The sequence below is a fragment of the Mustela erminea genome, chromosome X (genome assembly GCF_009829155.1).
Source record: "Mustela erminea isolate mMusErm1 chromosome X, mMusErm1.Pri, whole genome shotgun sequence".
Lineage (NCBI taxonomy): Eukaryota > Metazoa > Chordata > Mammalia > Carnivora > Mustelidae > Mustela > Mustela erminea.
This window is the reverse complement of record NC_045635.1, coordinates 127,795,367-127,809,805: the sequence shown is the minus strand read 5'-3', so window position 1 is coordinate 127,809,805 and position 14,439 is coordinate 127,795,367. Positions and strand designations below refer to the sequence as shown.

The window sequence follows — 14,439 nt, the reverse complement described above, 5'->3', positions numbered from 1 at the left end:
AAAAGCCTGAGGACTGTGGACCCCAGCCTGCCCTACCTTCCATCCCTTGGCCATCACACCCCACCAAGTCCCAAGTGTCCTTCAAAAACTAGATGGAGTCTGAATTTTTGTTTCCTCCTAGGGGTAGGCTGACTTAGATGGGATAGCCCTCTACCACGAACACAGCCATGCAGCTCCTGGTGTGGACACCCAACCTCGTGCCCTGGCCATTCCACGACTGGCTGGCCTGTGCGATCGCATGCTTGGCTTCTCTAACCCAGTGGATGCCCTGAGCCATACAGCCCTTCCACAGATCCTGGAGCCTCAGGCCCTACCTGCTGTCCCTCTCCCTCCTTGGAAGGTCTAACCCACATATTCCTAAAGACTCTCTGGGTTTTCTAGGGGTCCCAGCCATCCACAGCTTGTGCCAAGTTCCTGTCACCAGTCTCCACCCAGCCCAAGGGATCACACAGCCTCTCTTGGGTGCACCCTTGGATTCACCCCTGTACCACACCACAGTTGCCACCTGCCAACCCACCCCCTTCCCCAATGCCAGCACGCTCTTCGCTCGATGGCCCACAGCAGAGACGAGACTCAGCTGACACATTCAATAAACTTTATTGAAGAGAAACATTTACTGAAACCATCGAAGACAGGGAATGACAACAGAGAGAGGAACATCTAACGGCCACTAGAGCCCATGGGTCATGGCCTCCCCCTCCTCTTGGGGTCCCAAACGAGGTGCCTCTGCTTCCCCCAACACCGTGGCCCTCCCGCCTCAGTCTCCCTTCCTGGGGGCCCCACAATCAACCTCTGGCCAGGACGACGGACGCTGGCCACGCATGTCCCCTCACCCCAGGGCACGCACCCTCCCCTCTGGCCGACATGCTGGGGCCTGGTCCCGCCCCATGGTCTGCACAGGACAGTCCCAGGATGGCGGAAAACGCAGCAGGGGACACTCGGCCAAGCCGGGGACACGGAGTCACAAGAAACAACGGGGTGGCACATCAGAGCACGGTTCCCGTGGAGACTCCCGCTGGCCACCTCGGTCCTTGGTCGGTTCCTCCTTCCCGAGGTCACGGGGCGAGCAGCAGCCATGCCCTGGCATCCTTCCGGCCGTCTCCTGGAACTGGGCTGGGGATCTCGGAGATGGGGCTGGGGACAGCCGCTCAGAGAAGCACACACACACATCTCCACGAGAACAAGCAGCGGCCGGCTTAAATCTACACCGAGAAAGCAGCGGTGGAGCTCACGACACTGGGAGAGAGCGAGCGGAGCCCCGGTCGCCACTGAGGCTCACGGCAGGTCCCCGGGCTGGGGGGTGGCTGCCCCGGTGGGCCAGGACACCCACCGCGGGCTCCTGCACACCTCAAGGCTCTGCACAGGAACGAGACCTAGTGGGGTGGGGGAGTAACGTGACACGTGGGTCATAAGGGCCCCACAGAGACACAAGCGGGTTTCCCAGAACATGGAGCGAGGTGCCTTGGGGGATGCACAGGAGGGTCTCCCTCTTGGGAGACCCAAGAGGCTGAAACCCTTGAGGCGGCCCCTAACATCTCCCAGTCCAGTGTAGGTGGCAGATGGCTCCGGGTGCCCCTCACCTAGGCTAGGGTCAGCCACCCAGGGGTGCTTCCCAGACTGGCTGCCTGAGGTGGCATGGATTGGGACTGGGGCTGGGGCCAGGTATGGTGCTGCCATGGGTTGCGAGGGGGCACCTTTCCCCGCCCCATGTGGTGTCAAGTGTGGTCATCCTGGTCACTTGGAAGGGCTGATGGTGGTGTTCAGGTCCCCTTATGGATGGTGGAGTGCCTGGGGTCTTGGCTTGGGCTGGGTGGGGCCTTCCCTCGGCCCTGCCCCGCACGTGGGGTGAGGCTGCTGCCCCGGCATGGCCTCCCCCTGCCTCCAGAGCTCTGCTGCCTGAGAGGAGAGGGGGGCCCTGGGCCTTCTGAGCCTATTAGCCTGAGGAGGACACGGGGGGGACCGTCTCCCCAGCCCCATCCACGTTTCCCAACCCCTCTGGGATGGGCTCGAGCCCCTCCTCGGGGGGCTCTCCGGCCTCCTGGTCTCCGGCCTGGGGGAGGCCCTCTGGCTCATAGCCAGGACCTCCTGGGCCCGCCCTGGAAGCTCGGCCCATCTGGGCAGGAGTGGGGCCCCCAGGGGCCTCTGAGGGGCTTGCCTGACCTAGGTCTGCGGGGAGAGTGTCACGATCGTCACTGTCCTCCTCCTCCTCCTCCTCCCACTCCGGCTCCTCCAGCTGCCTCTCCTCCATGCTACCATCCTCCGCCTTAGCCTGGGCGCCGGCCCCTTCCTCTGCCTGGGCACCAGCCCCTTCCTCTGCCTGGGCACCGGCCCCTTCCTCTGCCTGGGCACGGACCCCTTCCTCTGCCTGGGCACCGGCCCCTTCCTCTGCCTGGGCACGGACCCCTTCCTCTGCCTGGGCACGGACCCCTTCCTCTGCCTGGGCACCGGCCCCTTCCTCTGCCTGGGCACGGACCCCTTCCTCTGCCTGGGCACGGACCCCTTCCTCTGCCTGGGCACGGACCCCTTCCTCTGCCTGGGCACGGACCCATTCCTCTGCCTGGGCACGGACCCCTTCCTCTGCCTGGGCACGGACCCTTTCCTCTGCCTGGGCACGGACCCATTCCTCTGCCTGGGCACGGACCCATTCCTCTGCCTGGGCACGGACCCTTTCCTCTGCCTGGGCACGGACCCCTTCCTCTGCCTGGGCACGGACCCATTCCTCTGCCTGGGCACGGACCCCTTCCTCTGCCTGGGCACGGACCCCTTCCTCTGCCTGGGCACGGACCCATTCCTCTGCCTGGGCACGGACCCTTTCCTCTTCCTGGGCACGGACCCTTTCCTGGGCACGGACCCTTTCCTCCGCCTGGACACGGACCCTTTCCTCCGCCTGGGCACGGACCCTTTCCTCCGCCTGGGCACGGACCCCTTCCTCCGCCTGGGCACGGACCCATTCCTCCGCCTGGGCACGGACCCTTTCCTCTGCCTGGGCACGGACCCCTTCCTCTGCCTGGGCACGGACCCATTGCTCTACCTGGGCACGGACCCATTCCTCTGCCTGGGCACGGACCCTTTCCTCTGCCTGGGCACGGACCCTTTCCTCTGCCTGGGCACGGACCCTTTCCTCTGCCTGGGCACGGACCCTTTCCTCTGCCTGGGCACGGACCCTTTCCTCTGCCTGGGCTCTCTCGATCGTGGCTAGACTGGCCTCCCATGCCTCAGACTCCCGAACAATCCCCATCATCTCTAGGAAACTTGGACACCTCCCAGCCATTCTCAGCTTCCTCAGTACCTCGTCCAGAGGCTCAGGAACGATGGCCCTGGTGAGCATGTGCCTCAGGCGCAGGAGGTCAGCTGAGCCTCTCGCCAGGGCCCCCTTCTCAATGCCTTTCTGCAGCAGGACTTCCAGCCGCAACACGAAAGCGGAAAGCCCCTCGCCCGGCTGCTGGTGAGCGGTCAAACACCTCATCCGGATGGTCCTCTGGGTCGCGTTGTCTCCAAACACCTGGGTCAGGGCCGCCAGGCAGTCCTCCGCCGTCCTGGCGGGGTTGTCCGCCAGGAGCTCATGCATGAGCTGCAGGGCTGTCCCTCGAAGGCCTTCCATCAGCCGCCGCCTCCTCTCCCTTTCTGAGACACTCTGCCACACCTGTAGCATGTCGGAGGCGTGGTCGAGCCAGGCCTCAAAGGGCTCCTCCCCCGGGGCGAGCGGATCCCTCCCGGAAAACACGCCCAGGCGCTCGTACCGCAGGGTCTCCACCAAGGGCTGGAGGGCCTGAGTGACCGATCGGAGCCAGCACACCCTGCGCAGTCCCAGGCCCAGGACCCCAGCCACGGTCTCCACCATCTGCCCTTGTTGCTCCAGGAAGTGGAACACGCGATTGAGAAACTCCTCGCCCGAGTAACGGGGCACAAAGACCACGTTCCAGGGACCCCCGGTGCCCGCGATTGCCCTGGGGACCAAAGCATAGTTGACTTCCCGGTCAAGCTCGACCAGGGCCGCACTGGCGTTATCCTCCTCTCGAAACACTTTGCCCAGCACGGTGAAGTGGCCCAAGGGCCACAGGGCGGCCTCCAGGGACTCGTGGAGTTCGGCTTCATCACAGTTCTCCGGGATGCCCAGAATGAGCAGGCCCCTGCGAGCGCTGACGCCCATCCACCTGCACCAGTCCTGCAGCAACGTCACCGCCATCGTGCACAATCTCTGCCGGCGCGGGGCTAATACTACGGGCAGGAAACCGTTCCCGACGCAGACCAGGGAGGGTGCTACTGAGAGGGAGGAAAGAATGAGGCAGGGGGTGGGGTGGAGGGCGGCTAGGACTCGGAGAGAACGGCCCAGGTCTGCACAGCCTGTGAACAGGAACCGGACGAGAGCGAGGTTAATGCCCACACCCTCCTCCCACCGCCAGGTGACCCTCCTCCCCCGGGGCGGCGCCTCTGCCGCCCAGGCTCGATCCCTGCCCCGCCTTCCACCGACCCGCGGGGGGCCACAGCCCCCTCCTCCCCTCCCCCGCCCCCGCGGGCTGCCGCAGTCCCGCCGGAGCGGGCGGAGGGCGGCGGGGTCTCCCGGGGGCCAAGCGCACCCTCCCCGGGGTCTGGTACCTTCCTGTGGGTCGGGGTCTTTCCCGGCGGAGGGCCCAGCAGGAGGGGCGCAGGGGCTGCGCGGCGCAGCGGCCGGGTGGTGCGCGCCTCTCTCCCCGGCTCTCTCGCGCGCCTCTCCCGCTTCCTCTCGCGGTCCCTCTCTCCGCGCGGCACGTGGGCCAGCGCGCCGGCGCCTGCTCGCCGCCACTCTCTGCAGTGCGGACTCGGGGCGGGGGCGCGGTGGCGGCGGAGCGCGGACCCTCCGCGTCGCCCCGGAGACCGCCGGGCCATTGGCGCGCGCGGGTCACGCGGCCGGGCTGCGGCCACCGCCGCGGGCACCCCGGGACCGCGCGTGACGTCAGCTGCTCCTCCCCCCCCCACCCCCGGCCCCCTGAGGGGCCGCTGGCACAGGTGGGGGGACCCGGGGGATCCGCGACTCGGTGCCCCCATCCCTGACCCAGCCGGGTCCACCGCCCGCCGCTCCCGGAGCGTGCCCTCGGCGCGTCAGCGTGCCGAGGGTGCCACACCCGCGGGGGCCCCCGAGTCCGCGGGGAGCCGCCGGAGAGGGGCTGGGCAGGCCCGAGATGCGCCCGCGGGGCGCTGCGCTCTGGCGTGGGTGGGGAACGGGAACGGGGGCGGGGAGGGCGTCCTGGGGGGCCTCTTCGCCTGCTGCCCCCCTCCTCCACCCCGACCAAGACTGGTCCTGTCCCAGCTCGGCGGGCGGCACCTCGTCCAGGTGCCATTAATTACGTGGAGGAGACGCCTCGTGCGCACACCCGAGCACTCACACACTCCACCCCAACGGAGGGAGGGTCTGCAGTCCCCCAGGCTTGCTGCGGGGTGAGGGCGAGGCCGCTGTGGGTGCACGCACGACCCGCCCACCCAGACCCACTGGCCAAGGCGTGTCGCTACCCCAGTGCCAGTGGCCTGTCCCGAGGAGGGTGCCACGGACTCTTCTCCTGTTTTGCTCACTCCAAGTACTCAGAGGTCGACCCCTTGGGCCTGTTATCTTGCCATGTGTCCTTGGGCAAGTCCTTGCCCCTTCTCTGGGCCTCAGTGGAACGACAGAACTGGGGTCTCTACCTGAGGGTGTGTGTGTGTGTGTGTGTGTGTGTGTGTGTGCGCGTGCAGGAGAGCTGGTGGGCTGGGAGTGGAGCCCTGGGTGTGTCCCCTGGTCCCGGTGCCCTTGCCAGCCTAATGGGCTCCAAGACATTTGCTCTCTTGGCCCCTGAGGGCCGCATGGGTGCGGTGCCTCCCCAGAGACCTCCGAGTCAGCCTTCTTCCACAGATCCTTCCCCTTTCCTTTGCTAGCTAGGCTAGTCCCCACACCAGGGCAGTGCTGCCACCACTCACAATGGAGCTCCAGTCCCTCTGGGTCTCGGCAGCCTGCACCTGTCCTGTCATGGGAGTCTGGGGCCATGGGCACAGCCTCTCTGCTGGTCCAGTGGCAGACAGTTTCCCTCAGGGTCGCACCCTCAGGCACAGGTGTTGTCGCCTGTCCACCCCCCTTCTCTATCCTTGCCTGGCATCTGGCCAGACGTCCTCTCCCGTGACTTGCTTTGCACACTCAAGCTGTACTGGTCAAGGTTTCCTCCGAGCATCCAGCTCACTCATGCTCCTGGCCGAATCAGAGCCCTGGTTTGCTTGTCTGTGACCCCGTGGGCGGGCATTCGTTCACACCGCTCCCAGTCTTCGGCTGTCAGACACACTGCTGCCACCGGCACCTTGTGCATGCCTGTCTGAGCCGCTGTTGGCACGACAGGCTCTGGCACGTACACCAGGAAGTGGTTTTGCTGGGACTTGGGCCCTTGGGTGCCCATCGCCGCCGCAGCCAGGTGTTGCTAACCTGTTGTTCCCCACGGGTGGCGGAAGCTGTGTTCGCTCCCACCAGCAGCATGGGCGCGGTCCTGTGCGCTCCACAGCCTGAGCAGCCTTTGGTCTTGCCCAGCCTTGACCGCTTGCCCACCTCCACAGGGCGAAGCGCTACCTCATTTTTGTGTGCCTTGTGTTTGCCTGGTCGGCAGTGAGGTCGGGCGGGCATCCTTGCACGAGTGTGTCGGACATTCCCAGCTCCGCTTCTCTGAATCCCTTTGCTCATTTCCTTCCCACTGTGCAGAAGCCTCGCTGGCCTGTTTCTAGGAGAAACCTCCCTAGCATCAAGGCCGAAGGCACTCTCATTTTTTTCCCCTACAATCACCCATGGCCCAGAAGCAGGCCATGTTGCAGCTGGTCTCATCGTCGGAGCCTGGCTGGCCCATGTGGTCTTACTCCCCCAGCTTTCTTACCTCCTGGGTGGTCAGTGCTGGGTAAATGAGGAAACACAGGTGCTCTGCCACAGACCCGCTTTCCCAGTCGGCCTTGTGGGTGGGCTCCCTCCCTTTCTCCCCGCCGAAGGCCAAGACTGCCCCTCCTAATACAGGTGAACTGCTGCTCTTAACATCCACCGTGAGAATGTCTGTCCACCAAACCTTGGCGCTGGCCCTGCCATGGCTTGCACCCCACGTCGTCCTCTTTCTTGGTGTCTGCCATGATTTGTCTGGGGTCCTTCCCCAGAGAGGGTGCTCCCGTGGGAGCATATGTGGGTTCCAGGTCACCAACTGGCCCGCTGACCTGCAGGCCGACTGTCAGTTCACGGCCTCTGCATTCAGCCTCGCCTCTCCTGCTCTCCTTCCTTCCGTTACCTGCTGACTCCGAGTCCAGGACTCTCTGGCTCTCCCTTGGGGTACCCGTTCCCCCTCTGCCAGGGCTGGGCTGGGACGCCCCAACTACCTTTCCTTTGTCACCTCTCGGCCCCCATTCTGCTCCCCGTCTCAGCACAGCTGACGCTCCTTCCTTCTTGGCTTTTCCTTTCTTGGCTTCTGGGAGCCCCCACCTTTGGGCTAATCTCCTCCCTCTGTGCCTGCCCACCCTCGGGTTCCCCCTCCTCCCTCTCCTTTGCTTGAGTTCAGCGCGGTGCCGGTAGGCTCCCAGCATCAGCCCCAGGACCCTTGGGGCCTCCAGCACCATCCTCACTTGAGGTCCTCTCATCTGAGAGACCATCTGCCTGCCGATGGCTCCAAATGCCTTGTCTCTGGGTGGGACCCCTTCCCTGAGCCCCACCCATGCTCATCAAACTGCCCACTGGGATGCCCCATGGGAACTTCAGAATGAAGATGTCCGGACAGGAGCGCTCCAGCCCCGCGCCACACACTGCTAGCCTCTTCCCTGGGCTCCCCCCAAGGGCTCCGCCTCCCACCTGGTGGCTCCGGCAAAGACGCCAGGAGTCCTTGTCCCCTGTCCTTTGGTCTCCACTCCCAGTCTAACCTGTTGTGGGATTTTATCAGCTCTAGTTGGTGACTGCTGATCTTCTCCACGTCTCCCTGGTTCCTGGCCCCATCTCCTGCTTCCCCAGCCTCCGGTCCGGCCTCTCTGTCTACCTTACTCCCGCCCACATGGCAGCCGGAGCAAACTCACTGCAAGGCCACCAGACCCCGCTCCCCGCCAGCGACAAGTCATCCCTGTGGCTCCCCACCTCCCCAGAGTAAGGAAAACTCCAAAGTCCCCTCCCTGGCCGACAACCCCTCTCCACCCGTCCCCGCAAGGAGCTGGCCTCTCCTTTCCCTGCCACCCGCCGCCAGCACCTCTCACCAAACCCCTGCTTCACTGGCCTTCCCGGCTGGCCCCAGAGCACCACGCCCAGCTCCTTCTCACCGCTGGCCTTTGCCTTCCTTCCTCCTCTGGGTGGGACAAAAACCCAGCCCAAGAACTTCCCGTGGGGGCCGCCGCCGCCGCCGCCTCCTCGTCCTCGTCCTCGTCCTCGTCCTCGTCCTCCTCCTCCTCCTCCCCCTCCTCCCCCTCCTCCTCTTCCTCGTTCAAATCTCGGCAGAAACGTCCTCTCCTCCCAGAGGCCTCCTCTGCCAGGCCACCCACATCAAAAGGGGGGGGCGGTGGCTGGAACCCTCCCCGTCCACATTTCACATCAGCAACAGTGATGTATGGGTCATCCTGTGACACACAGACGGCAGAGGCTTCAGTCTCTGCTTTGGGGGCATTGCGGCCTTCCTCCCCAGGCGGCCTTGCCCATATTTCTCACCCGAGGGTCCCCAGTGCCTAGGACAGAGTCTGACCCACAGGAGGCTCTCAGTACCATCCTTCGAGCGAGCGCCCGAACCTGTCAGCCGGCTCCCGTCTGCCAGGGGCCTGGGGCCCCTTACCCCCGAGGGCTGTGGAGAGCCCAGTGGGTTTGAAGTGAGGGGGGTGACAATGACCAGACCTGCTGTGTGGTGAACTGGGCAGTAGGGAGGCGAGTCTGGAGCAGAGGGTGCCTTCTGCAGCAGGCCAGAAGGCCAGACCAGATGGGGGTGGCCTGGGCCTCCTCAGGCAGAGGGCTTGAGAGAAAGGGGGGGATCCGGGCTCCAGGGAGGGAGAAGGCACAGGGCGGGCTCGAGCAGGGTCCCAGACTCCCCAGTTGTGTGTGGGCCCAGAGGATGGGATGGTGCTTCTCTGACATGGGGATCACGCCGCCGGCAGTGGCCTTTCCTCTCACCTTTCGTGAGAAGGGGGGCTGGAAAGTGAGGAGACAGAGGCAGGGAAGAGTTCCTGTGGCCACGCTTGCGCTTGAGAGCCCTGTGCGACACCAGGTCGGTACACACTGCGCCCCCTTCCTCCCACCGCCACCCCCCACCACCCAGGCGCTGTGGATGGCTGGGGTCCCTGCTGGACGTAACGGAATTGTAACTGTGCCGCCTGCTTGGCTCGGCTCCCAGGGTCTTCTGTCTTCTTGGCTTGGTCTGCCCGATTGCCGGTACTAGGCCCGGCACAGAGCCGGTGCCCAGCAGACGGTAGCCACAGGGAGAAAGCAGCTCAGAAACACTTGGCTGTGGGGTGGCACAGAGACGCTTCAGTCAAGATTCACAGAGGGCCTGGGCTGCTAGGGGAGGGATGCTCCCATAACCCACCTCCTCTAGCAGCAGCTGTTGCAACGACAGTCCAAGGGACGATGGCCAGCCTAGCTGAGCCCAGAGAACGCAGGCAGGGCAGCAGAGGGGCCTTCAGTGCTTCTCTTCACCTGGCTGCTGCCCGGTAGGGCGACCTCGGCTGTGTCCCTTAACTTCCACGGGTTGAGGGGGAGCCCTGTCTGCTCACAACCCAGGAAGGGCTTCTCTGCTTCGCCCTGCAGTCACCAAGGGCCCAAGCCCTGCACAGCTGAATGGGCCCCTCCTGTCTCCTCCAGGGAGAGCCTGGGGTTCCCGCCTACCTCCTAACCAGGCAGTGCCCACCCACGCTTCCTAAACTGTGGCTTCAGACCAGGTCCCTGCCAGCCGAAGACAGCTCTAGCTGCTCGACAGCCCTCTGCCTCCACCACCCACTCTGCTCACACACCCAGCTCCCGCTCCCAGAGTCTGGGGGCTCCCCACCCTGCCCCAAACCTTCCGCAGGTGTTTGGGCAGCCCGGCGGGCCCTCTCCTCCCTTTCTCTACCCGCCATTCCCTTGCCGGCTGCTCCCACCTGGGGAACAGTACCTCCTCAGCTCCTTCCCGGCTGCCAGCTCTGTGTCCAGCTGCCCACTGGAACCTCACGGGTACAGGAGGCTCCCATTGGGCCCACATGGGCCTTTGGAGCATCACCCCAACATGGTACTCATGCTTCCCCACTCAGGGTACTGCTGGGCTGGGCAAGTGGCAGAACGCCTTCCGTCGGCCCGTCCTTCACAGACCCGGCTGGCTGCGGCACACTCCGTAACTCATGACAGCCCCTCGCGGGGTGGGAGGCTGGGGGGCCGCAGGCTCGGTGCAAACATGGGACACAGGACGTGGCCAGACTCGAGGGGTGGCCAGCCTGCCTCTGCCTTGGGTCAGGGTTTGGATGGTTCTCGCGTCGAGAATCGGTGATGGGAGTGCGAATTGTCAGAACATCTTCAGACATCTGCGTGCGGTCCTTTTAAACAACCGACCCACCCTACCCTGTGACCCAGCCCTGGCACCCCTCCTTGTTTACCCAGGAGAACGGACCATGAAGAGACTCACACAAGGATGTTCCCATCAGCTCTCATCCTAATAGCCCCATACCGGAGCCCACCCAAATGCCCATCCGCAGGAAGAGGGACAAGGGGCTTGCTGTGAATCCCTATGCTGTGGACCTCGGACCCTCACAACCGCAAGGGTCTGTCTCACAGACGATACGCGGAGTGAGAGAAGCTAGAGGCCGGAGTGGGGCGCCGTGGGATTCCAGCGACACAGAATGCAGGAGCGGGCAGAAAGGATCTGTGGTGCAGGAGATCCCGAGGGCGGTTGCCTCCAGGGAGGCAGGAGTCACTGGCAAGGAGGTCAGAGGGACTTTCTGGGAAGACGTAAATGCTCTGTAGCTTGACGGGGGGCTGGGTCAGTCCCTGGGTGGATGCAGTTTTCAAAAGGCACCAAACTGTGTACGCTTCGAACAGAGGCAGCAGTAAAAGGAGCCATGTTCTCTAAGGCTCCGTCCATCTGTTACGGAGCACCCAGTGCTATGAATTTTGTCTCCGCAAGGTCTGTATGAGTGTGTGTGTGTGTGTGTGTGTGTATGCCCGTTTGTATGTGGAAGCCCTAAACCCCAGGGGCCATATTTGGAGATGAGGCCTATAAGGGGGCAATTAACGGTTAAATGGGTTCCTAAGGGCCTGATCCGGTAGGAGTAGTGTTCTCCTAGGAAGAGATGCCAGAGAGCTCTGTCTGTCTGTCTGTCTGTCTGCCTCTCTCCTACTGCCTCTCGCTCTTCCCTCTCCCCCACCCCAAGGGCACCAAGAAGAGGTCCTGTGAGCGCACAAAGAGATGGCGGCCGCCTACAAGCTGGGAAGAGAGCTCTCCGCAGAAACCAGCCATGCTGGCACCCTGATCTCAGACTTCTCGCCTCCAGAACTACGAGAAAACCAAGGTCTGTCATGTAAGCTGCCCATTCTGCGGTATTTCCTGCCGGTGGCCTGAGCTGGCTAAGACACCCGGGTTCCCTTGTGTTTGCCTGGGAGAGTCGCACTTCCTTAGAGAACCCCTGTTTCCTCGTCTGCCAGTCAGGCTCATCTGCCTCTCCCACACGGAGGCTGCGAGAGTCCCCTGTGAGACTGTTATGTGGTAGTGTTCTGAAGATTCCGAGTTCTTGTATTCTCCGGAGGTGAGATTGTGCTCCCCGCCAGGGTGAGTACAGTGCCTCTATCCAGGCAGGCTCCGCCTCCTGGATATCCTGCAGGGTGGGTGGTCGGGGTCAGAGCCCCAGTGAGGAAGGGGGTAGTGGAAACTCAAGAGCTGTCAGTCATCAAGGTTCTGGGAATGGCAACTTCCAGGCTGTGGAGGGCAGCTCCTGCCAGGCCGGGCTGGCCCAGTGTTCTCAGGCTCAATCCCCATCTTCCAGCCCAGCCTCCCCAGCACCTAGCCATGGCTGTTGCCGGTCCCTCGGAACGAAGCCCCTGAAACGGGGGCAAGTCTGTCTCTCCTGACCTGCCACCACTGTGCCTGGAATAAGGGTGTGTCCTGCCCTCTAATGCCTTGACGCAGGTGAACTGAGTCCACTTCCTCCCTCGGGGGCCCGGCCCGGCCCGGCCCGGCCCGACCCAACCCAGTCCAGTGCTCCCTCAGTGAGCCCTGAAGCCTTTGCCCGCTTGTCCATGGCCCCCCTTCCCGGGCTGCCTCTCTCCTAACCAACCTCAAGCCTTCTCCAAATGCGAGTGCTCCTTTAGCCTCCAGGAACCCTGTGTACAGGGGACTTCCTGTCCCTGTCCCTGGGGAAGGAAAGATATGTTTTTGTTTTATCTTTTCCTCCCTCCGTCCTCCCCATGGCGAGGGAAGGACATTCCATCCCTGCGAACTTAGGGAGCTCCCGGGGCCTTCCCCAGACAAAAGGAGACCCTTCTCTAATTCATCCAACAAGGAGCTAAGCTGTGCCCTCTACGTTCCTCTGATTACACTACGTGCTGAGCCTACGCCTGGACATCAGAGCAGAAGAACCACACCCAGCCGTAACTCAGGACGTCGTCTAAGGGGTGACCACAGACCCTAAGGACACCATCCCCCAAGCAAACGCAGAGGGATGCGCTCTGTCATACCCGTCAAGGGGACTCGCCAGTGCCCTAGCATCCACCCAGGTGGCGGTAAGTGCACTCTTTGTGCGCGTTTCCTCCCAGGGGATGGATGGTACAGAGATACAAAGGTCAACCAGTGTTCACTGAGCGCGTCCTCCAAGTCGAGTATGGCTCTAGAGTTCAGGGATCTGGGCAGTGAACGCAACGAGAAGAGTCCAGAGAGAATAAAGGGTGTACCTCTTGGCCTCTTTTTTCTTCTTCTCCCCAACCCCCTGCCCCCCCCCCCCGCCTTTTATTCGTTTGTTTGTTTGTTTATTTATTTATTTTTCACTTCTGTGGAGCCTGGCAAAGACCATCCTCTTGAAAACCAGGACTCTTGACTGTTGGGGTCAGGTGCTCGAAACAGAAAAGTTTCAGCGTCAAGACAAAACTTTGAGTGTCAAGACTCATCAAGTGTGTCGATCTCAGAGCATAGGCGGTGCCCCATACATGGTAGTGTAGGGAGGAGTGAAGGGAGGCCAAAGAGCTGTTGTCTCATTCAAAAGGAACCGAGAGCTTGACCTGTGGATGGGTTGGGAGTGCACGTGGGAGGACCGTAATTCTGATCACTCCTGAGTCTTTGTGGGTCTGCGCTAAGTATCATACCTGCTGACACCTATAGAATGGCAAATATGACTAGTGCTATGAAGGAAAGGCACACAATGCTGTGTGAGTACCCTCAAGGGGGATATGAATCGGTCTGGAAAGCCAAGGAAGTCTCTCCTAAGAAAATGGCACGGGCGCTGAGGCCTGAGGGACGGGTAGGGGATGCCCAGGGAAAGGAAGAAGGCAAGCGCATCCCGGGCCAAGGGTACAGCAGTGTTCAAATGTCCAGTGGTGGGAACCATATTACCTAAGGGGGGGGGGGCGGTGCTGAAATAGGACAGGTCAAGCGAGGGTGGAAGCCTGGCTTGAGATCATCCTGATTGGCCGACGCGTTATCAGAGCTCTCAGGCTGTGTAAATCAGGGTTAAGAATTTTGGCCCAGGGTTAAGAATTCAAAGCACAGTGGGGAGCCGCTGAAGAATTTCTAAGCAAGGGATTAATGTGGTCAGATTCGCATTTTTTTTTTTTTTGGTGCCAATTTTAAATACAGTTTTATTTAAGACATTGCATTTTCCACTTAACAATACAGTGCTTATAAAGTGCAATGTTTATTTCCTTTCCCTGTGCACATATTCCATATTCAAGTATCAAGAATGCCCAGTTTTTTTTTTTTTTTTTTTGCTATAGCAGCTCAACATTACAACTGCCATGGAATTTGCTACAAATTTGGGTCCTTTGAATATTGTGTGTGGAACAATGCCCAACCTATTTATTCTCAGATTGGTTTAGTCAACCTCTTCAATGGTGGGCCCAGAGGAGGCACCACCAGAGGGAGGAGCTCCACCACCAGGGAAGCCTCCAGGCATTCCTCCTGGCATGCCCCCTGCACTCTGGTACAGCTTGGTGATGATGGGGTTGCAGACTTTCTCCAACGTTCACTACCTACTCCGACAGCCAGCGTGGTGTGCTTATTCAGGTGTATGAAGGTGAGCGTGCCATGACCAAGGACAACAATCTACTTGGAAAGTTTGAACTCACAGGCATACCTCCTGCTCCTCGTGGTGTCCCTCAGATTGAGGTCACTTTCGATACAGATTCGCATCTTAAGGGATCACTCTTGCTGCAGTGTGGGGAAGGTTCTGGATGGGGCAAGGTGGTCTTTTGGCCAGACCAGTTGGTGGGATACTGTAGAATCCCAGCCAGCAGAGAACAGCTCAGATTGGAAGGAGTCAGCGTTTGCTCACAAACCCTCT

The 14,439-nt window shown here is 61.9% G+C and overlaps 1 protein-coding gene across 7 annotated transcripts; it reads right to left on the bottom strand.

Moving 5' to 3' along the window:
• Positions 1-560: 560 nt before the first annotated feature.
• Positions 561-4,921, bottom strand: LOC116583237 (paraneoplastic antigen-like protein 6B). Of its 7 annotated transcripts, none has more exons than XM_032331282.1 (3): positions 4,597-4,921; positions 2,936-4,344; positions 561-2,365 (listed from the first exon to the last, which is right to left on the bottom strand). In XM_032331282.1, the coding sequence occupies exons 2-3, from the start codon at positions 4,184-4,186 to the stop codon at positions 1,934-1,936; spliced, it is 1,683 nt and encodes a 560-aa protein (XP_032187173.1). In that variant the 5' UTR covers positions 4,187-4,344; positions 4,597-4,921; the 3' UTR covers positions 561-1,933. The 7 variants fall into 7 exon arrangements, with proteins under 7 accessions (XP_032187173.1, XP_032187168.1, XP_032187170.1 ...); XM_032331277.1 differs by having other exon boundaries at positions 562-2,389; positions 2,888-4,344; XM_032331279.1 differs by having other exon boundaries at positions 562-2,365; positions 2,888-4,344.
• Between the last annotated feature and the right edge of the window lie 9,518 nt (positions 4,922-14,439).